The sequence below is a fragment of the Myodes glareolus genome, chromosome 9, assembly GCF_982192425.1.
Source record: "Myodes glareolus chromosome 9, mMyoGla1.1, whole genome shotgun sequence".
Taxonomy (NCBI): Eukaryota; Metazoa; Chordata; class Mammalia; order Rodentia; family Cricetidae; genus Myodes; species Myodes glareolus.
This window is the reverse complement of record NC_142034.1, coordinates 70,251,750-70,274,894: the sequence shown is the minus strand read 5'-3', so window position 1 is coordinate 70,274,894 and position 23,145 is coordinate 70,251,750. Positions and strand designations below refer to the sequence as shown.

The following is a 23,145-nucleotide window of genomic DNA, read 5'->3' as shown; positions in this document are numbered from 1 at the left end:
AGAAAGGAGTAGGAAGGCATGACTTTTATAATCTATTTATGGTTTAAAGTAACATATCTAAAATTTGTGTGATGTGTATAAACAACTATTTATACCCCCTTCCTTGGACAAAACCTTCAAAATACACTGTATACATTCCATATGAACACCATCATAATAGGACTAGTGATAGTCCAAGTGTCTAGTGTATGCCCAATAGTTACCATATTGAAGAATACCACATTTTCAAGTTTTCTACGGTTGCATTGTTTGGTCAATTTTTATAAATGTTTCATGTATATAAATAGCCTACAATCTTTTGTTACTGGATACAGCATTTTATATACATTCTTTGATCAGGGGCTCTTAGTGTGTTATTCAAAGCTTTGTATATTTCTTACCTACTTTTCTAGTTGTGACAAAATACCTTGACAAAAGCTAACTCAAGGAGAAAGGACTTATTTTGGCTCACAGTTCAAGGGTACGGTCCCCATGGCAGAGGAGTCCTGACAGCATGAGCTTCAGGCATTTAACACATTGACTCCACAGTCTGGAAACAGAGAGTGTTGTATGCCTGTGAGCATCCCACTTTCTTCTTTTTATACTGTCCAAGATTGTAGCCTAGGGAATAGTGACACCCACAGCGGGCAGGTCTTCTCACCTCAATTAATCTAGACAGTCCCCCATAGATGAGTCCAGAGGTCTGTCTCCTGGGTGATTCTAGAGCTCATCAAATTGAGAAGATTAAGGATCACAGTATCTCTGATGTTTTGAGTAAGAAATGTGTTTGACCCAGGCGGTGGTGGCACACACCTTTGATCTCAGCACTCAGGAGGCAGAGGCAGGCAGATTGCTATGAATTCGAGGCCAGCCCTGTCTACAGAGTGCGTTCTAGGACAGTCAGGACTGTTTCACAGAAAAATCCTGTCTCAAAAAGCAAAAACAAAACAAAACAACAACAAAAAAAAAAAAAACAAGAGAGAAAAAAGAAAAAAAAAGGAAGGGAGATGTGCATGTTTTTGAATTCCTGGTCCCCAGTTGGTGACATGGTTTGGGGAGATAATGGAACCTTTAGAAGGCAGAGCCTTGCCAGAGGAAGTTTGTCACTGGGTAAGGGCTTTGGGATTTTATAGTTCCACTCCACTTCCTGTTTTCCCTCTTTGCTTACTGACTGTGGACCATGATGTGATCAGCCAGCTTCCTGGTCTTGCCACCATGCTTCCTGGCCTGTTGCCAAGCCTTCTCCACTGTTATGGAATCTGTCTCTCTCTGGAACCCTAAGCGAAAAGAAAGGCTTTTCTTACTTATGTTGCTTTTGGTCAGAACATTTTAATCACAGCAATAAAGATGTAACTGACACAGTGTTCTCACTGAATTTTTAGTACGCTTGCTTGTCCAGTCAGAATAATAGGTGAAAAATCCATTTATCCTTAACGTTTTTAATTAAATAAATAACCAGCCTCCCTCCCTCCTGTTCCTGTGCTCAGCTGGAAACCAGTGGTGGGGTTGTGGGACTGATCTTTTATTTTTGTATTTTTTAAAGTGTTTATTATCTCTATAACAGTATGTTTTTACAACATATTCTTTTCTTTGACCAACGGATCTCATTATCTTGCAAGTCATCAATTAGAAGTATATATAGGGATCTTTTTATCATAGACCCAGTACCTGTCATCCCTCCAGAGATAGAGCAGACAGCAGTGGATAGGTGACTGCACAGAACTAATGAATCAAAAGCACCCATTACTCTTACTACCAACAATTACAAGGAAGGGATATATATGGACTCCCGTGATATTACCATTTTCACCTGGTTTCATTAACGATTGCACTGATAGCATGTGAAGACAAATGAATTCATTTCCTCTACCATCTTTCCCTAATATAAATAACATCAAAGCGCTATGGAGTTAGTCTAACGGATTCCTCTAGTTCGTTCCTCTCAATTTCTCTTTCTTATTGTTTTTATTGAGATATACAGTTTTCTCTGCTTTTATACAGTTTTCTCTGCTTTCGTCTCCCCTTCTACCCTCTCCTGTGATCCCCATGCTCCCCTCAATTTACTCAGGAGATCTTATCTTTTTCTCCTTCCTTTGTAGATTTATGGCTTTCTCTCTTAGGGCCCTCTTTGTTGCTTAGGTTCTCTGGGGTTGTGAATTGTAGGCTGGTTTTTCTTTGCTTTATGTCTAAAAGCCACTTATGAGCGAGTACAATGTGTGAAAAATCCCACCCTGAGACTGTGAATTTTTCTTATTATCATTGTACATCTGGCCGTTTTCTTTATACTTTTAAAATATGCACACAGCTCTTAAATAAGTGACTGTCTCTTAACTCAGCAGTTTTTTTTGTGATAAAATGGCTGTCCTGTTCTAGAAAGGCTATTTTCTTCAAGTCTGGTTTGCCCTACATCTGCGTGGCTCTGGCCATTTTCTTTTAGTTGTTGCCCGTGTTGTCTGTCTCTGGCCCTTACTTCCAACTCTGTCACTTTCTGGGCTTCTCTCATAAAGAGTGCATAACCAAGTTCTGCTTTTTAGTTTGTTTCACACTGTACTGTTAATTTTTCTTAACACAATGTTCCATTTTGGTTAAACTTATCATCTCGCAGTGATTTCCATTTGACTTGCTCGTTTTATTCTATAACTTTTCCATTTTCATTTTTTCAGTTAGGTATTTCACTGCTGTTTCCCTGTTTGGGAGTTCTATACTCTCCTCCTATTCTTTTGACAGTTACCCTAGGAATGTTAATATTTTTCACTTATTAATATCTGAAGTTAATTGTTACTTTCCTCTCAGAAGATCCGGGGAGCCAGAAATCCTTGGGTTCCATTTGTCTTTTCCCTGATGTATTTTCCTTCTTAAAAGCTTTCGTTCCGCCAGGGATTGATGGTTTTCCATAGTTTTATGTTTGTCCAACTCTACCTCCCCCATGTTCATGGATCTTCCATCATCTCAAATTTTATTTTTAAATCGTGTGTGTGTGGATGGGTGATGTTTGATGTGTGTGTGTGTGTGTGTGTGTGTGTGTGTGTGTGTGTGTGTGTGTGTGTGATATTTGTGTGTATTGTTTGTGTAAGTACCACAGTACAACTCTGAAGGTCTGAAGACAACTCTCAGGGTTAAGCCTTCCGGCTCTAGCATGTGGGTTCTGGGGACTGAACTCAGGTCTCCAGAACCGCACAGCAAGAGATCACTGAGCCCTCTCCCCAGCCTTCACTTCAGATTTTCCATTTGGAATCAGTTTTTTAATGCCACAATTCATTTTTTAAAATTTTCTTTAGTAAGAAGTAAATATTTGCAAAATCTCTTGGCTGCTACTTATAAAACTGTAGTATTTTCTGGAGACTGTAGGCCTGTCTGATTTTTTACTGATTGCTTAAATACCAAAACATTTCTCAAATGTATCTTATTTATTTGTATATTTATATGTATTTGTACATAGTAGTTTATTTGTACACATTATTTTAAATGACTAGTTAACTAACCATGGTAGTCTAAATATTAAAATATAAACGCTATTATTTCATCTTTTATTTATTTATTGGGATTTTGAGACAAGGTTTCTCTGTGTAACAGCCTGGCTGTCTTGGAACTCACGCTGTAGACCAGGCCAGCCTCAAACTCACAGAGCTGCCTCTGCCTCCCGAGTGCTGGGATTAAAGGTGTGCGCCACCACCACCCGGCATACTATATTTTTTTTACATCATTTCTGGGGGTGTGAACTACTACAGCTGACAGAATTCATCATGTGGTGGTCAGAAGAACTCAAGAGATTCCTTTCTCTCCTTCTACCCTGAGTCTCTGGGATTGGACTCAGGTCTTGGTACCTACAAGTACCTATCTACTTAGCCATCTCATGAGCCCCAATCACTGTTTTTAAAAGCTGCAGTCTGCAGGCCTGTTTCTCCTGTCCGCTGCTTGCTTCCTCATGGCGCTTTGTGTGCTGGCAGATCTTCTGGTCTCCTGGCCTTTTCAGGGAGTAGGACGGGATATGAAGCTCCTGGGAACGTTCGAACTGATGTGAGTCCTGCTTCTACACATACGTGTGTAAAGTTTATATCGGTATATGTGATGGCTCTCAATCAAAAAGTTTTATTTCTGTTACTAATTTTTCAAGATGTGCAGTAACTCTGCAATTGACAAGCTGGGCAGCCAACAGTGACCCACCGTGAGAAAGGCAAAACTACCCAGCTGGCTACTCTTTCAAACAAACCCTTCCCATGCTATTTTGCTGGTGAGGCCAGAAATTAAGCTTAGTCACAGATGACAAGGTCCTTGAGTGTTAGGCAAGGAAGGCTTCACTCTATGGATGCCTGTTCTGCACTCAATCCTGCACCAAGAACGGAGCCCAAGTGGTGACGTAGCTTTGGACCTTGCCCTCAAAGAGCAGCACATCCAGCAGGATGCATCACTAGTACTCACTGATAGCCTAGTGCTGTCCAAGACACCAGGGATGCAGCTCAGCAGTGGTGCACTTGCCTGGCATCTTCATGGCCCCTGGGCTCAGTCCTCAACACCAAACAAAGACCTACTAGTTTTCAAAGGCAGTTCAAAGAACTTAAGATGCATAAATGAACACATCAGCCAAATGTCACCACTCACCCATTGTTACAGAACTCAGCATTGAAGAGATACTAAACATCTGGGATTAAAAAAAAAAAAGATGGATCAGTGGATAAAGTCACTAGATGCCAAGTGTGGTGACCTTGGTTCAGTCTCCATTTCAGGGACCCTCATAAAGGTGGACAGAGAGAACGGACTCCTGAGAGCTGTCTTCCGAACTCCACACGCCCACTGTGGCATGTGTGCCCATGCACATAAAACATACATACAGAAATATTAAAACTGAAAATACATGTACTCCAATGTAAAGCTTATGGGATGTGTTAGAAGGTGATAAGTACCTTAGAGAGAAGGAGACAGAGTGATGCTTAATATGGTGGTCAGGGTGGCTCTAGGTTAGATCCATGGCAGCTTCCTGAGAACCTCAATGTTCAGGGTCTGAGGACAGATGGAGGAGTACACGCTATGACCATGGGAGAGTAAGGAGGCTCCCAGGAGAGAGTCCCATGAAATGACTCTGGAAGGAAGAGAAGTCATGAAAAAAAATGTCAGCAGAGGATGCAGTCTAGAAGAGAGTGAGCCTGGGACCCAGGGAGAGCCATAGATGGAAGGTCAGGGGCCGTGAGTGGCAGGTACTCCTTCTGAAAACAGGAGAGCAGGGGCATTGGGCCACAGTCCATAGACCCCTTGGTCGGTGTCTTAGGTTTCTACCCTTGTGATGAATATGATCAAAAGCAACTTGGGGATGAAAGGGTTTATTTTATCTTCTGCTTTTAGTAGTCTGTCACTGAGGGAGGTCAGAGCAGGATCTCAAGCAAGGCAAAAACCTGAAGGTAGGAGCTGATGCAGAGGCCATGGAGGAGTGTTGCTCACTGGCTTGTTCTATGGCTTGTTTCGCCTGATTTCCTATAGCACTCACAGCCGTAAGCCTAGAGTGGCGCTGCCCAAAGTGAACTAGGTCCTCCAACATCAGTAATTAATCAGGACAGTACCACAGACTTGCCTGCAGGTCAATCATATGGGGATAGTTTCTCAATTAAGATTCCTTCTTCCTATGTCAGGCGGTGATGGTGCACACTTTTAATCCCAGTCCTCGGAAGGCAGAGGCAGGTGGATCTCTGTGAGATTGAGGCCACCCTGGTCTATAGCCAGGGCAGGCTCTAAAACTACACAGAGAAACCCCGTCTCTAGATTTGTGGCAAGTTGACAAAAGCCAACCAGCACAATCAGTAAATTATGGAAAACTCTAAAACCTGTAGATCCTCTCAGAACTGTGCTAGGAGCAAGTCTTCCCAGGGTTACCATCCCCAAATTATCAGAAGACTTGCCTCTGAGTATACCTCCAAGTCATGGGGTGCCCACATGGAATGGGTGGGTGAGGGCAGCGTGGCCATCGTCACGTGTCTATTTTGTCTTCTAGAGATTCTGACCCTGTCTTGGCGTAACATCAACTGGTAGGACAGTGCTGAGACTGTGTCTTGAGCTCTCAGAAAGAGACAGGAAACTGTGGCCAAGGCCCCAGCAACATTTGCCCATCAGACAGGAGAAAGGAAGTTGTGCCAGGAAGTATATGTGGCAACCCCTCCCTAGCCTCGGCCTTAGTGGCCCAGTCCAGCAGTGTCTCAGATCTCATCTGAGACTTGTCATGGCAGCAGTGACCACTCCTTCACAGACGGCATCATCCACCCCCATAGTGCTCAAGGTAATCAATATGGCTCCCACTTCCAAAGACATGCAATCTGTGACTAAAAGTCTCAGAGTGACTTGAGTTCTCTGTACACACACCCTGGCCCCATGGCCTCTCTGAGTTGGGACTTCCCGTGACTACAGACGCAATAGTTTCTCAGGCCCTTTGCTCGACATTTTTCCACAGAGCCCTGGGTACCGTTGTAAACCAACACCTGGAACCCTGGTCTCCGAAAGCCTCACAGGCTCTCCCCAGAAACCTCACTTGCTTCCACACTCTCTCTCTAACTGGAAAGCCTGGCAGGAACTTGTGCCCATTGCAGTGGGGGGTAGAGATTCCTATGTTGGCAGCTACAATCACTTTCTTCTTCTGTATGATCACAGACATAGATGGAAATTTCAGTTGGTCCAAACACTCTGTTAGAATACCGTAATGAACAAGATGAAGCCTCTCACCAGGGCGCCCTGGAGAGGGAGAGAGACTACCAAGAACAGATGAGAATTTCAGATAATGGCTGTGTTATCAATAAAGGAGGACAATAGATCAAGGCAGTGTGTGATTGGCTGGGTCCCATGAGATCAGGTCGTCAGCAAGACCTGCCTCCCAAGGGGGCATTTGACTTTAGAGTGACATAGGGAAGATGGGGAGGGGTATAAAAAAGGTGGTGTGGGAATAGTCAGAGAGTCTGAGGAGGAACCTCAGGGAGCAAGCAGGGAAGGGGATGAATATAGACAGGTGACCAGATGAAGTCACATGACTTGGTTTTCTATTTCAAGTCAGATCATTTTAGGCAGGCGAGTGATGTGATCTAATTTACGTTTTTCAAAGAGTGACTGTCTGCCATGACAAAATGGGCAGCAAGGGGACAGAAGTGAGAGCAGGGTTGCCAGTGAAGAACTTCTTCAGACGGAGACCTCAGGGACTGAGGCGGGGTTGGATTGAGAAGTGGTTGGTTTCCTCTTGCGTTATTTTAAGATTTATTGTTGTTTTGGAATGTGTATGTGTGTGTGTGCTTGTATGCCACATGCATGTAGGTACCCACAGAGGCCAGAGCAGGGTGTCAGAGTCCCTGGAACTACAGTCACAGGTGGTTGTAAGATGAGCTCGGGTCTTCTGGAAGAGTAACAAGTGCTCTTCACTGCTAAGCCATCTCTTCTTCTTCATCCTCATTCATGGTTTTTATTGTTGGTGCTGGTGGTTTTGCAGGGGAGGAGTCGTTTTTTGTTTGTTTGTTTAAGACAAGGCTACTCTATGTAGCTCTGCCTGTCCTATAACTAACTATATAGACAAGACTGGCTCCGAACTCAGAGATCCACCTGCCTCTGCCTCCAGAGTGCTGGAATTAAAGGCATGAGCCACCACCACGCAGCCCGACCCATGTTTTAAATAGAACTGTGCTAATGAAAGGGGTCAAGGATGTATCAAAGGATTAGCCATATGCTATGAGCTGAGATGAGGGGACCTCAGAAGAACAGTTGATGGGACAAGAGTCCTATTTATACAATTGCATGGATCAGGATGTCAATATCAGTGAGTAACAGAAAACATAACACACTTGGCCTGGCCAGCAAAGAGATATCTTGACACTAGAATCTTAGCACAGTCTCTGTCTGCTTCCCCGTAAACTTATCCATCTTCATCCTTCCTTCTCTCAATGGGCAAAAGGTTGCTTTGGTTCCAGTCATGACACCCACCAGTAGAAGCTTCTATCAAGCAACCCTCTAATAGAAGCCATGAACTTTGTTCACTTTTATTCCATTCATTCATAGCACCTGTCACTATGGCAATGAGCATGGGCTGCACCGTTTTCACAGCAGAATATCTGGTTGCCAAAAAGGAAAGCGAGGAACAGAGTCTAGGAAAGGATGCCGGTACTGACATCCACAAGACCACAGTTGACCACAACCAGCTGTTTAGGTGTCCTATGGGAGTTACCACAGAGCAGGGGGAAGTAGGGCTGATTCTCAAGAGAGAGGTCAGGATGGGAGATAATGCGGTAGCTGTCACTGGAGTGCAGATCCTTCTTACTCACAGGAGCCTGAGAAGATCATCCTGATAGTGGCTCCTGTGAGCTCTGGCAGGTCCTAAGGAGAAGACATGAGTATACAAAGGAACAGCCAGGGCTTGATGGAGAACCTGGGAGTATATTGTTAAGTTCAAAACTGAGAAAGAAAATCAATTCCCATCAGTTGAGGAAAAAAAAGTGCCTTGGATATGGCTGGACAGAGGCTATCAGTGACCTTGACAACTGGCATGTCAGCAACTGGAAGTGAGGAGAGGAGCAGACATGGGGAGTACCGGTGGCGGGAGGGATCATGGAGAAAAGTGAGGTTTGTGTAGGAAGGCTAGAACTATGGCAAGACTTTGTCTGAAATAAAGGAAAGAGAAAGTGAAAGAAAAGACCATGGTAGGAAGGGCTGAGTCAAGCCAATCAACAGTCCTGTTCTGCTGCTCCGGGGATTCCAGACTTGGGCCAGGCCTGGGGATGAGTTGACTCTGAGTCATGGGACAGAGTTGGTGATGGGGATCAGGGCAGTGCTATAGGGGAGGTTGTCAGAGATCTCTAAGATGTTTCTCTGCCTGGAGTTTTCTTTCCTCCCACTTCTCACTCTGTTATCAGGATCTCACACCCACTCCTCTGCCAGATCCCTTCCTGGATGCCCTTTCACCTCCACTCCCAGAAGGGCAGGTGCCCCTATTATCCTGACTATCTTTAGAGTGGGGGATGATGGATGCTGTGCTCCGGAAAATAAACCCTGAATTTGGAACAACCAACTATGATGTAGGTCTTAGCTTGCATTCTTTAGAAAAACAAGATTTACAGATTTTATTTTTATGTGTGTTTTTTGCCCGCATGTATGGATGTACATCATGTTCACCCACAGGTGCCCACAGAGGTCAAAAGGTGTGGGATCCCCTGGAACTGAAGTTCCAGATGGTTGTGAACCGCTGTGTAGCCAGTGAGAGTCGAACCCAGGTCCTCTGGAAGAGTGAGAGGTGCTCTTTACCACGGAGCCAGCCCAACGTAGTTTCTTTTACATTTATATTTTAATTGCACTCATTCATTTCTGTTAGGATATGTGGAGGAGTGTAGCGTGGGTAAAAGGGTGTCACTGTGCGTGTGTAGGCATCAGGGGGCACTTGTGGAATTCAGTTCTCTCCTGAGGATTGAACTCAGGTCGGCAGGCTTAGAAGTCTTTTTATTCCCCCCCCCCTTCCCCAAGCATTTCTCAAACCCTTAACTTGCGTTCTTTTAAAGTTTCAATTTTCTTTGTGCTCACAAATACGAGTTATGCTCATGATAAAATTAGTTTGTTGGCTAGGGATGTAGTTTGGTGGCAGAGTGGTTTGTCAAGGCAAGGTCCTGAGTTTAACCTCCAGTATCACAAAATAAAATAAAATAAAAAGTTTGGAGAACTCAGAAAAAGAATTTAAAAAAGAATGCAAAACCTACCCTCAACCACCAGCTCAGAGGCACTTACTTCTGTGTATGTGTGTGTACACATGTGAACACACATGCTCATGTGCCAATGTTTTGGAGCATAGCACAAAGGTCCCTTGCATCCACAGATCTCCAGAGAAACCAGGAATGCTAAGTACACAGAATTATCTTTCCAACGTGAAGACAAAAAAAACCTCTTCTTCTATCCAGAAGACTGAGTCTTGCAAGTGATTAACTGTCTGGTGATCTGTGTTATCTGTCTGGCCAGGCCATAGGCCATATCACACTCCTACAACTAGGACTGGAGGTGGCTAGTAATCTCAATGACCCTGCTAGCCGCAGGCTTCCCCAAGGACCCACAATGAGAACCAGAGGTGGCTAATAACCCAAATGACCCCTATGCTATCTGTATGACCGAGACCAGCCCAGACTTTTTCTTAGGCCCTTAAGCTAGTACAGGTATCTTTAGAACCCATTTTCTTGGAAGGCATGACAGGTACCCTGAGTTAAGTTTCAATATAATTATGCTTCCTTCTGCATCAGAATTGTATTACACCAGTAAACTTTTTTTTCAAATTGTATTGGGCTTAAATACATTGGTAATAAACTGCCTATTATTAAACTCCCCAAGTCTGGTCCAAATTGATAAATTCAGTTTGCACCAGGATTTCGTTCTTATCTCTTTGAGCAGTTTGCTTCCGTTTGACACCTGCAGGGACCCCCTCACCTGTAGGTCCTTGCACATTGTTTGGGGACCCATGTTGGGGTGATATCTTTCGGGGTCTAGCCTCAACAGGCTCATATGTTCCACGGTAGGGGTGGGTGGATTAGGAATGTTAGACAGAAAAAAAACAGACACAAAAGTAAAGGACAAGGACACAGAATAGAGTCCCAAGGGCAACCCAGTGAATACTGAATTCACCCCATTTATTTTCCATATGCTTTCTATGCCCCAATCCAAAAAGGGGGAGAGAAATAAGGCAAAAGACTCCTTTACCATGATACAAAGAACAGAGCAATTACCTCCTCAATACCTGAAACACCAAGTAACTTATTCCTGAGTTAAACATTCTGTTGTTTAGGCAGGACATGCAGTGACCACAGCCTAGGCCAAGTATCCTGTAGATAGCCACACCCTGGGTCAAATCTCCTGTTATAACCTCTCTGGATCCTCAGCTATGGGCTCTGACAGCACCTGTGTGGTTGTTCTGACAGCACCTGTGTGGTTGTTCTGACAGCACCTGTGTGGTTGTTCTGTCAGCACCTGTGTGGTTGTTCTGTCAGCACCTGTGTGGTTGTTCTGTCAGCACACATGTGGTTGTGCGCATGCGTGTGTAGGCGGAGGCCAGAGAATAAGATCAATAACATTTCTCGGGAGCTGTTCACTCTGTTTTTGAAGACAGTCTCTGATTGGTCTCAAACATACCAGGAGCAGGATGGGTTGGCTGGCCAGTGAGCCCAGGAACCTTTCCATCTTTGCCTCTCTGGTACTAGAAATACAGGCACTCACCACCACACCCAGCTTTTTTCACACCAGTCATGGGGTTCAAGCTCAGGTCTTTGTGCTTGCATGGCTGGCACTTTACCATCTGAGCCACCTCCAAAGCCCCAGGTGTTTCCTTCTGACACATTGGCTTGGGTCTTTATTGACTCTCTCCCAAACTCATCTTTCTTTGATTAACTTGAGCCATGCTTGGTGTTGTGACTTAGATATTTTTCAGCATAATTTAAGCTCCAAGAGAAAAGGGGTTTTATCACATAGAGTCTCTCAAATATTTGTTGGAAAAGTTGGTCTCATGGTCTGTTGTCAGTTAAGTCATGAGAATCATTTTCTGGGCTTACCATTCTCCCACCATTATTTTTTAATGGTTGTATAGTATTTTATCTCGTGGGCACACAAATACTTATTTTTCTAACCTACTATTGTTAGATACTGCACCTGTTTATAAAGTTGCTAGGGCAACAGTAGGCAGAACATCCTTGAATGTGAATGTTCACACATAGCATTCAAATTTCTGCACACCATTCCCTGAAGATTAATTTATACAGTGGACTTGTTGAGTCGACTGTGTTCACTTAATTTTTTTTTTTTGAGATGGGGGTCTCATGTAGCCCAGGCTGGTCTTGAATTCACTATGTGTCTGAAGAGGACTTTGAACTCCTGATACTCCTACTTCCTCTTCCCAGGTGTTAAGATTACTGGTGTCTGCCGCCAGGCCCAGCAAAGAAGTAGCCCAGGCTGGCCTTGAACTAGAGACTCTCTTGCCTCATTCTCTTTACCATCTGCCTACTGGCATGTGTCCCACAGCCAGCTTAAAATGTCTGTATTTTGCCAACTTGCTGTCCTCTTTGATTCAACCCATATCTTTGATCCTTTTCAATGGATCTACCAGCATGCCTTATTTCTAATAACTGAGAAAAGATATGAACCCTAATGCTATTGTTTGCTTTAAGATAGGGTCTTCTGTAGCTCAGGCTGGACTTGAACTTGTTTTGCAGCTGAAGATGACCTTGGACTCCCGATTTTCTTGCCTCTACCTTCAAAGTGCTGGGATTACACATGTGAATTACCAAATCTAGTTTCCTTATTTTTGCTTTTATTGACATTTTCTTTCACTACTTGTGGGGAATAAATTTACTAGCTATTTGTAATCTGTCTTTTTTGTTTTTTAATTTTTTTTTTTAGTTTAAAAAATTTTTATTTTAGTGGTGGCGCACACCTTTAATTCCAGCACTCGGGAGGCAAGAGGCAAGTAGATCTCTGTGAGTTCAAGGCCAGCCTGGTCCACAAGAGCTAGTTCCAGGATAGGCTCCAAAGCTACAGAGAAACCCTGTCTCGAAAAAGAAAAATTATTTCATTTTATTTTTGTTTAAGAATCTCCTATAGTTTAGGCTGCCCTGGAATTTTCTACGTAGCCAATGGTGATCTTGAACTTCTGATTCTCCTGCCTATATCTCTCAAAAGCTATAATTACAAGCCGGAGCCAGCCATCAGAACCTAGTTTCTTCAGAGCCTCATGCATGCTAGGTGAGCACTTTAACAACTGAACTGTGATTCCAGCCAGGTTGGTTTCTTTTACTGTATGTCTGTGCACTACCACGTGTGTGCCTGGTGCCTACTGAGGCCAGAAGAGGGCATCAGAGCCCCTGGAACCGAAGTTAGAAACAGTTTGAGCTTGTGTGTGTGTGTGTGTGTGTGTGTGTGTGTGTGTGTGTGTGTGTGTGTGTGTGTATGTGTGTGTGTGTGTATGTGTGTGTGTGTATGTGTGTGTGTGTATGTGTGTGTGTATGTGTGTGTGTGTATGTGTGTGTGTATGTGTGTGTGTGTGTGTGTATGTGTGTGTGTGTGTATGTGTGTGTGTGTGTGTGTATGTGTGTGTGTGTGTGTGTGTGTGTGTGTGTTGTGAATCAAACTCAGGTTCTCTGCAAGAAGCTGTTAAGAAACTGCTGAGCCATCTTTCCAGCCCCTGGCAAATAAAATCTAAAATCATTTTTGTTAGACTTGAAAAAGAGAACAAATTAAAGACGTGTGACTTTGGGGGAAATTGGCACCTTTGTAATGTCCTGCATATACAGACATACAGAGACGGGTTCTTGGGGTGTTTTTGAGACAGAGTCTTCCTATGTATAGCCCGGGATAGCTTAGATTCTCCATCCTCTGCCTTGGTTTCCCACGTGGTAGGATGGCAGACGTGAACCACAATGGCCAGCTTATAATGATTAATGGCTTCATTGGTCTGTACCCCCATTCACTCACATCACCTCCCTGGACTTTCCTGGGGATTTAAATCGATCCTTAGCCTCTTCCTATCCCAGCAGGCCTCTGCTAATTCTGACACTGGAAGACTACCAAGGGAAAGGTTCACGTCTGCCTTGTGATTTCTCCTTCCTTAAGCAACGCTACAGCACCAACCTTGTCTTTACCAATTCCGGATGGCTGGGTTACGTGCGGGCCTGCACAGCAAGCGACAGGAGTCATGACGGAGTGACATGCAGGCCTTCACAGCGAGTGACAGAGGTGACAGAGTGTCAGGGGAGGGTAGCTCTGTGGTTTTCAGTTTGACTCTCCACAGGTGTTGGTGGCCTAGTCATGTCTCTCACTCCTCACCCTGCTGCCGCTGGGAATTCACCTGGCATCCCTGTGCCACGCGGCTCTACTCGAGCTGGACCCCAAGTGTTTAATGTGTTCCATCACCACTTCCCTGTTTGGGAGTTTTCACTATGCAGATTTTGATTTTTTTTTCTCCTTTTCTGGAAATTATTTTGTGTGGGACCGACATGTAGAATGCACTGGTATTTCGGATGGATTCCCTCCTCTTGTATCAGGGCTGAGCACTTGTGGTTGGTTCCGGTGTTTCTACAAATATAAGGACATTCTCTTTCATCCTTTCTGGGGTTTACCCGCTCCCCAAACCTCAAAGACACTAAAATAGCTTCAGAGATGAGCTGGTTGAGGTTCTGTATATGTTTGCTACTAAAACTCAGAGTGGTTCTTGAAGTTCGTGTGCCTCTTGGTAAAGAATTAGCTTTTGCTTTCTCCTTTTCTCCATAATTTTTTTTTATTTCTAACTTTAGGAGAGAGAGAGAGAAAGAGAGAGAGAGAGAGAGAGAGAGAGCACTTAACACTGAGCACCTTTCCAGCCCAAGCATTCTGATGCCCCACCCCCACTTTGACAGAGTGTCAGACTGTTCTAGGCTCCTTGCTCTTCCTCCCCTGGCCAACAGCCAGGAAGCTGAGTGCACCTGTTCTCCCTCAGTTCCTCAAGTGTTCTGAGAATGGGGTGCATCTTTCCAGTTCCAGGGGATGCACAACTTCTTAAGAATTCTCCTTTGTCCTCCCTCAAACTCTGTGAGTCCCTCCTCCACTCTAACAGGATCTCCCCCTTTTCTCTCCCTCCCTTTCTTCTTCCTACGCAGACATGAGCAGTTACGCTGAAGGCCCTTATTGCCATCTCCAGCCCTGTCCTCAACCCTAGTTCACCATGGTCCTTTAATGGCATACCAGAACAGGGAGTCTTGGGCAAATTTACAGAGACTGAAAGGGTCCAGAGGTGGTGGTGGCAATCATATGTTATGCACATATAATCCTGATTTTTCTTGCTTTGCGTTAAGTCCTAAGTAAAACTGCTGACAGTCATCAATGGGTAAGAACTTTGTGACTTGGTTTGTCAAAAGATCTATAGGATGTCAGATCCTCAGACACCCACATTATCTTACCATCTCTGATTTATTGCTGGAAACCATCTGTCCTAAATTGAGGTAAGAGAGCTTGATGCCTCACTGGCTACTCAGGAAAATTATCTGCGTTTTGAGTAGATGGAAAAAGTGATAGTGTTGCCGGAGTTTTATACAAAAGTCCCAGTTCCAGGAATCCCAACGGACTAAGTTCAGCTCCCCATCCCAATACAGCACTTAAAGAGATGGGTGCAGCCGAGGGTATATAGTTCAACTGGTAGAGTGCTTGCTTGTACATCAAACACGAAGCCCTGGGTCTTCTCCCAGCACTATAGACTGGGTATAGTTGTGGATGACTGTAATCCCAGCACTTGGGAAATAGAGAATGTGGGGATCCAAAATTCAAGGTTATCCTCAACTACATAGTGTGAAGCCAACCTAGAACATTCTGTGTCCCCCACAAAAAAAATTTTAAAAGAGAAGGACAAAAATGAGTAGCAGTGAAGGATAGAGAGAGGAAGTCTAATCAAAGTGGCCCAAAGTTTATATCTGGAGACCTCGTGTGAGCCTAAGTTTAAATAGAGGATGGATTGGGTTAAGGTGAAGATGTATGCATAATTAAGCAGTCACGAAAGGCCATTGTCCCAGTTCTGGTTCTTTGGGGGCAATCTGAAGAAGTCTTTATCACTTTCATCCCTGAAGATTTCTGCTCCCGCTCCAGGGTAGGGCCTCGCCTAGATAATGGCTACCACGTGGTGGGTTATCTGTTCCAGTCTTACTGTTGTTGGAGGGTGACTTCAGTCCCTTGTCCTAAAGACGTCCATCAACCAGTCCTGTCATCCCTGGAATCCAAGGCAGATAAAGGAAAGAGGGACTCAGAACGGAGACATTAGGGAGACAGAAATTGAATCGTAAAATGACGAGTACCCTCCTTCAGTGGGGCTTCAGGGATCCTCTCTCAGGGATCGAAGGTGGCAGTGAGGGTTAGAGGGAAGAGAATCCTATGCTATACTTTCTGGAGGGAGGTGACGAGACCACCCTGGCAGCTGCCTCCTGTCTCCCCTCCGTAGACAGTCAGGAAGTGTCAAACATGGCATAAAGGGCACCATTTCTTCTTCCTTGAATTGTTCATCTACATCTGCAGCTCCCCCTACCCAGTGTGTGTCTGTCTCTGTCTCTGTGTCTTTCTGTGTCTCTATCTGTGTGCTGTGTCCCCGTGTGTCTGTCTCGGTCTCTCTCTGTGTCTCTCTGTCTCTGTCTCTCTCTCATTGGTTTGGATGACATATCAAATCCTTTGTTGCTGAGTGGCATAAATATTTTTTACAATCTTTTTGTCTTTTAGACTTTTTTATGGTGGTTTTAATATACAGATGTTTTAAATTTGCATGTTTCAGAACTTCAAATCTACCAACCTTTTCCTTTGTGGTTTCTACATGGAAAAACGTTTCCCATCCCCAGCCAATACAACATTCATCCATATTTTCTTTAACTTCCTTTTCCATGTCTTTACATTATAGTTTGTTTTGCAACAAACTCCAACCTTGCATAGCCAAAGACATGTGCATAGAAACATTCCTGGGACCCTCCCTGTGGGAACCAACGGTTTGACCACTTTTCATGCCTGGAGTGGTAGACAAAGGAGAATCTACAAGGGCTTTGATTTGTCTTCCTGTAACTCTGCAAAAAAAATTATTAATTCCTCAGTCATTCAAATTTCTTCTTAAAGGAAAAAAAAAACAATCTCTTCAGTTGTTTGTCTGGAGAGCTCATCCAAGAGTTTCCAACTAAAAGAAGCCTTTCCAAGTAAATGGAATTACTTCTCAAGTAATTCTTGGGATGGTTGGACAATGGTGGTTCCCTAAAGCAAAGAGCTTCTCAAGTTGTTCCACTATGTCTCTTCTTTTTTCCCCAAGGAAAATGGTTTTTAACTAAAAAAAAAATTACTTTTACTTATTAATGTGTGTATGGAGGGTATCTTGTGCCATGGTGCACATATGGAGGTCAGGGGGCAATTTGTGGGAGTCCATCCACCCATGTGAGTCTAGGGGATTGAACGAAGGTCATCAAGTTTGGCAGCAAACACTTTTAACTGCGGATCCATCTCATGGGTAACCTTAATGTATACTTCTCTGCATCTCCCAAAATTTCTACATTAGACCGGTTCTAAATTTTTTAAATTTACTTTTACTTCAAATTTTGTGTGTGTAGGGAGAGAGTGGAAGATTGTATATGTGAATACAACACCTGCAGAAGCCAGAAGAGGGTGTCAGAGCCTGGGGAGCAGGAGTTATAGGCAACTGTGAGCTGTTTGGCATGGGTGCTGGGAACTGAACTCAGGTCTCCTCCAAGAGCAGTATGTGTTCCCAATCACTGACTCATCTCTCCAGTCTTCAGTGATCAGCTTTATTGAGAGGACACCCACTGCTACTCCCTGGAGGTTATAAGGTAGACATTACATTTTCTCAGTTGTTGCTTTTTGTCTCCAAAGTCCTGGCTGTCAACGGGGTGGCTCTTCTCAGTGGATTCTTCACTGAGTTTAGCTGAGAGCCAAACATGGTAGTGCATACGCTTGTACTCCAGCACTGGGGAGGCAGAGGCAGGTGGGTCTCCGTGAGTTTGAGAGTAGCCTGTTCTACAGAGTGAGTTTCAAGCCAGCCAAGGCTTCATAGTGAGACCCCGTCTCAGCAAGCCTCACCAGCCAGAACTTTCATTTCCACAGTGAGACCGCATGAGGGACCAGGCATGTTTCATACTCTGTGCTTAGCTCTGTAGCCACAAGCTTTCAAGGGCTGAAAAGACCTTGAGCAATGGGGCAATGAGGGAGACAAACTCAGTTCTTGGCTGTGCACAACACCAAACCTATACGGACTCCTTTCTTTTAGCATAAAAAGAACTTACTGAAAATTGTTGTATAGCTCACAGCATTTATGGGAGGTTCAAAAAAAACCCTTAAATTTCCAAGAGCAGCTCCCACAGTCACACACCATTCATTACTTTGCTACTTTCCTGCCAGCAAGATGGATGCCATGGGCAGGAGTTTCCCCCACTCATTCCTGATTTTTGGATCAGAGGCTCATGAAGACATATCTCATTGGCACAATCTAATTCACTTACCCATTCCTGGATTCAAGGAAGGCTGGAAAAGTGAGTTTTCTGGGTACCACCAGAAAGAGGCACTTACAATGTGGGAAAATATCAAAGTATGTTCAAAACTGATAGGAATGGTTATGGATGCTTCTGAGTAATAAAACACTTGGCCTAGCCTATGTGAGGCCCTGGGCTCCATCTCCGGAACTGAAAACATGTTTCAGACTTACAGATACCAAGGGGTCATGACTCAGATGGTCTATGTGCAAGATCATCAGATCCCATCCATCTTGGGCTGTTTCTCATGACCATCAGCAGAACAGACAAGGAGATGGAGGCTGGTGTGGGCACAGAGGCTGGTCACTCAACTGTGATGATGAAAAGGCAGCAAATTGTTACTTGGTACCAGCAGTCTCTAGGCCAGCATCTACTTGCATCAGTGGAGACAGAAAAGGGCAGAGATCTCCTCCAGGCATCAACGCCGTGATAGAATCAGAGCCATTGCTGCAGCTGGTATCCTTTGCTCGACTTGGATGGCTGGTGTCAAGTTTCTGCCACTCTGACAAAATGCCTGAGAAATATCAACTTAAAGTTCTGTCTTGGATCATAGTTTCAGAGGTCTCAGTCCATAGTCGCCTGGCTGTTTCTGGGTCTGAAGAGAGGAAGAGCTTTGTGGTGGAGAAGAAGAAGATCCGCCCATCTGTGGCAGCCAGAAAGCAGAGAGAAGGAGAGAGAAGGAACTAGAGATAGGACACACCCTTCAAAGCCATGCCTTCAGCGCCTACTTCTTCATCCCAATCTTTCCCCATAGCCCTCTCAGTTATGAACTCAACAAGGGTTTACTCTACTGATGAAGTTAGCACATGCACTCTCTAGTCACCTCTCAGTAGCAGCGCCACCTAGGGGTCAAGTCTTCAGCATAGGAGCCTTTTCAGCGGACCCCTCCTTTCTAAGCATTTGCACTAAGGTCCAATATGAATGTTCCTCCCTCTAGGAGATCTTCCCAGGGTTATGTTAGGACAGTCCTTCTGTTTCTAGGCTTGCCACGCTACACAACTGTTACTGCCTTCCTACACCCTAACTCCTACCAGGAGATGGCACGGAACATACAGTAGCTTAAAGACTGAATGAAGAAATGGATGGATGGAAGGCCACAGCCACTGTACAGTTTGATGCAAAAGCCCCTTGCACTGACTTCTCTCTTGCCATGCTCCATGGTGGCTGGACCTGTGAAGTCTAAAGGTCTCAGAGTCGCACCCGCCTGGTTCATATGGAGATCTACAAGGAGGAGGGAGTCCTTGGTAACCCAGTACAGAAAAGAACAAGTCATGCTCAGTGGAGGGGAGAGGTCTAGAGGGAAGAGAGACCTGGTTATGATCCCACAGCCAGCTCAGAGCCTTCCCATCTAGATCCCTCCAGAGGGAAAACAGAACCCCACACGGTTAAGTAGTAATCATAGGCTTTTGAGTTGTAATACTTACAAGAAGCAGGGGCATCTGTAGGAAGAGAAACTGGATGTGACATTCTGCAGGAGGCCAGGCTAAATGTGTCCCATGACATCACTCTGGAGAAGAGGCTGCCAGAAGCCACCCAAGGGCCTGATGTTCCTGTACCTTAGTGCTGCAGAGTTCTGGGCCCAGAGACTGCTGCTTGGCTCCTAGGACCCCTGTTCTGCTCTGGGCTATTCAATTAGACCCTTAGCCTATGGAAACATTTTCTGGCTGACTCCCTAGTTCAGTCTGACTTGAAAAGATCCACTCTTTCTGCCTAGCCTAGAAGTTCCTCTTGCCTGGGTCTCCTCCTGAACAGGCTTTCAATTAGTTTGCTGTGGGGGGGGGGAGCACAGAGGGGATTTCTGACTGCTGTGTCACCCGCTGGGAAAAATTCTGCAATATCACCTCATAATTCCCTCGTGGAGGTGTCTGCCAAGTTTGGATTCCAGCAAAACCCTTGCCAGCAAGAACCTGACTTCAAGCAAGAGTAACCCTCCCGGTACCCAGTTCCTGTAATGGGGGTAGAAGGGTCTGATGTAGAGATTTACTGTAGATATATCTGCAGACTGTACACACATGCTAAGGTTTACACACGTAGTCCTGGATATATATGCCAATACTAAAGGTGCAGGACAACCTCCTCCCCACAACACACACACACACACACACACACACACACACACACACACACACACAGTTGCAACCCAGCTGTGAATTCAAGTGCACAGAGAGCAAGCCATCTTACCTATCCACCCTTGTTTCCTGATGTCTGATGTCTGGTTTCTCACCCTCTTCCTCCTGGTCAGGGTCCTGATCTCAATTAGTGCCTGGCTGCCTGTAGAGAGGGCTGGACTGCCTGAGCGCTGTCCTCGGTGCTGGAGACCTAGTGAATCCTTAATGCTTGAAGAGCACAAGAGTTTTGAGGGGGAACTTCGTGAAATCCACCTGAAGATGTCCAGAGAGCCTCCATCAGAATACCTACCTTTACTCTTTTGGAAAATCGCAGAATCAGGCTTTCTCCTTTTGTTCCCAGACAGAGGCATCCCAACGCCATCAGCAACTTGGTGACTTTTTAGCCATAGCTAAGGAATCTGAGCTCTCATGTACCACACACATAACCATCCCTGCCTGTGTCCTCGGAAAGCACCTGTGATTCCATGTGGCTGCCTGTGGCTTCATGTGACATGCCTGAGGATTGGTGACTGACTACTTGGCAGCTGGTGAGTCTTCCTGTGACCTTGTGTGGCCTCCAACCTGACCTTGCGCATTCTCATTAAGTCTGGGCATTATTCAATTTAGCCTCACCTAGAGAGTCCCCTATCTTCCTCCTCTCTCGGCCTTGCAGATGTGACTCCCAGTGTCTACAAAATCACGTCCCAGGGGGCATCCGAGTCAGCCGGGAACTGGCCCATCAGCATGTGTATTTCCTGGGACAGAAGTCCTGGACCCCGCTGCCACTTGAGCCTGCCTCACCATAAAGCTCTGGCGGCGGGTCGTGCGGAGGTAAGGGTTGTTCGTGGGTGGAAGGGTGAATGGCAGCGGCAGTGCACCCGTGAGCGCACCCCCTCCAACCCGTTTCCCCCGGAACGTTGCGGGGCGGGCGGCCGGCCCCTCCCCCAGTCGGGCTCGGCGGTTCGGACGCAGCTGTCTCTTCTTCGCCCAAGAGTCCCGGCCGCGCTGCGGGTCTGGGAGTCGGGTTCCGTGAGCAGCGCGCGCCGCGCCCTCCCCCTCCCGCCGGGTCTCCGCAGTGGCGCGGGGAGGTGGGGGCTAAAAATACCCGGCGGCGGCGGCGGCAGCGGCGGCGGCGGCTCTGGGGCTGCGGGGCTGTGGGCCCGGGAAGCAGTGCGGCCCGGACTGGGCCCGCTCGCCAACATGCTGACCTTCTTCCTAGTGTCGGGGGGCTCTCTCTGGCTGTTTGCCGGTAAGTTCCGGTCCGATTCCGACCTCCATCTCCGGGAAGCTGTAGTATCTTGGCCCAGGGTGCGGGTGTGACATCCCTACCTTGCGGATCCCTCCTCTGTGCTGCGGCTGCTGAGCAGTCCCTTCAAGATCCCCTAGCCGCCCCCCAATTCTGGCGGTGGCCCCGGGTCTGCGTTGGGGAAGCAGCTTTGTTAGCCCAGAGGAAAGGCCTTGTTCATTGAGACCTCCACAATCTCGCTTCATTCTTCAAGCCCCTCTCCCCTTGTGGTGAGGACCGGTGTTCAGATTAGGCCCTGAGCCAAGGGAAGGGCAGACTTTCCGTGTCGTGTCCGTGTCCATCTCCAGAGATCAAAACCCAAGGGTGTTGCCCCCGAGGTCCCGCGGTGGGTGAACTGTACAGTCCGAGCTGACCTGGGGCTTTCTTGATTCCAGCCAGAGCCTTCTCATTACCGGTCACTACTGCCCTTTAGCCAGAGGACAAGATTGGCTGGTTACTTGCCCCTTAGCTCTGCCCAGGGCTGTGTCCTGGCTTCCCCTGTTCCTCACAGGAGTCAGCTTTCATCCCTGCACCCTCTGAGGAAGCTAAAGGACCCCTGAGGAATCCCTGCTTAGCACTCTCCCCAAATCCCTACAACCACACCTGGACTCTCTCTACAGGCCCATCCCTTCAATACTTCTTCCCCCACTGGCCTCCTCCTCTCCAGGTCTCCAGCTAGTACCTCTCCAAGGTCTCCAACCCAACCCTGGCCCCAGTCCTATGCAGAATAAGCCTGATAATTTATGTGAAAATGCTTGACGTTTAACATGGTCATACCTGGCTTAGGCCCGGAGAAATGCTCTGTGCATGCTAGTATGTCTTATTTGACATTCAAGACAGTTCCACCGGAGTGGTAGCAAAGTTGTTTCTGAGCTAAAGGAAGGGCAGAGGTTAATCCTTTTGTGAACCATGTGTTTTGTTTTTTAATATTCACAGCAAAACCTAGAGGGTTGATGGTACCTCTTTTATTGTTAAGATTCAACAACTGACTTGCCCAGTGCCATGTGGATAATACCCGGAAGACTGGCATTTGAACTCAAGTTTAAGTTGATCCACCCATGCCAAGTGTCTGCTTAGATCAGTCCTGAACGTGGTAGGGAGGATGATGAGCCTTGTAATTATTTTCCCCACCCCCACAATTGTCCTGAGTTAGGCCACAGGGACATTTTCCCTGAGCTGGGGAGAGTAAGGCCTCTCTAATCCCCCTCAGCTTCCTAAGCTCCTTCTGTCTGCCTGTGTCTGGTGGCAGGGTGCTCAGGCCACTCTGGTCTTGCTGTGCGCCCAACAGGCAAGGACAGGCTAGCGCTGGGGTCATGTGTAATCAAAATAATGGTGGTGGTGGTAGTGGTGGTGGTGGTGGTGATGGTGGTTAACAGACCATTTATTACCTCCATGATGAGAAACCTATGCACCCCTTCCCAGTACTTGGTTGCCCCTCTTTGTCCTCCTCCAGGAAGAACCCCACCCAGCATCTGTTCAAAGCTTTGGCCTTTGGTTCTGAAGCGTTGGTCATCTGTGGTTTCAGGAAAGTGTCCGGAGGCTACAGAACCACACTTGTGATAGGGGCCATCAGTAGCCCGTGAGAGACACCCCTAACCGTGAGGGCTTCCTGTCTACAGCTGGCATACAACTGTCACTGAGACAGGCTGACCTTGTGTCATGCCTCCTTGAATGAGAAAAGGGGGATCTGCTTCACTGAGGGGCTCTACAAGGGCCTTGGAGAGTCAGGCAGAGCTTTTCCTGGGCTGGGTGGCAGCTGCTTCCA

General features: G+C 46.1%; 1 protein-coding gene and 1 long non-coding RNA gene across 5 annotated transcripts in view; one reads left to right on the top strand and one right to left on the bottom strand.

Annotated features, from left to right (window-relative positions):
* Positions 1-14,876: 14,876 nt before the first annotated feature.
* Positions 14,877-20,678, bottom strand: LOC125402766 (uncharacterized). Its single transcript, XR_007232738.3, has 2 exons — positions 20,169-20,678; positions 14,877-18,630 (listed from the first exon to the last, which is right to left on the bottom strand). It is a non-coding gene; the product is annotated as an uncharacterized LOC125402766 (long non-coding RNA).
* A 109-nt stretch (positions 20,679-20,787) lies between these two features.
* Positions 20,788-23,145, top strand: part of Acsl6 (acyl-CoA synthetase long chain family member 6) — a 60,564-nt gene continuing 58,206 nt past the window's right edge. For 2 of the 4 annotated variants that reach the window (XM_048437691.3, XM_085694944.2), the window contains exon 1: positions 21,206-21,344. In XM_048437691.3, the coding sequence (XP_048293648.3) occupies positions 21,296-21,344 (49 nt within the window). In that variant the 5' untranslated portion in view covers positions 21,206-21,295. Of the gene's footprint in view, positions 20,927-21,189; positions 21,345-23,145 lie in introns of those variants that run through there. The other 2 variants (XM_048437690.3, XM_048437689.3) reach the window with 2 other exon arrangements.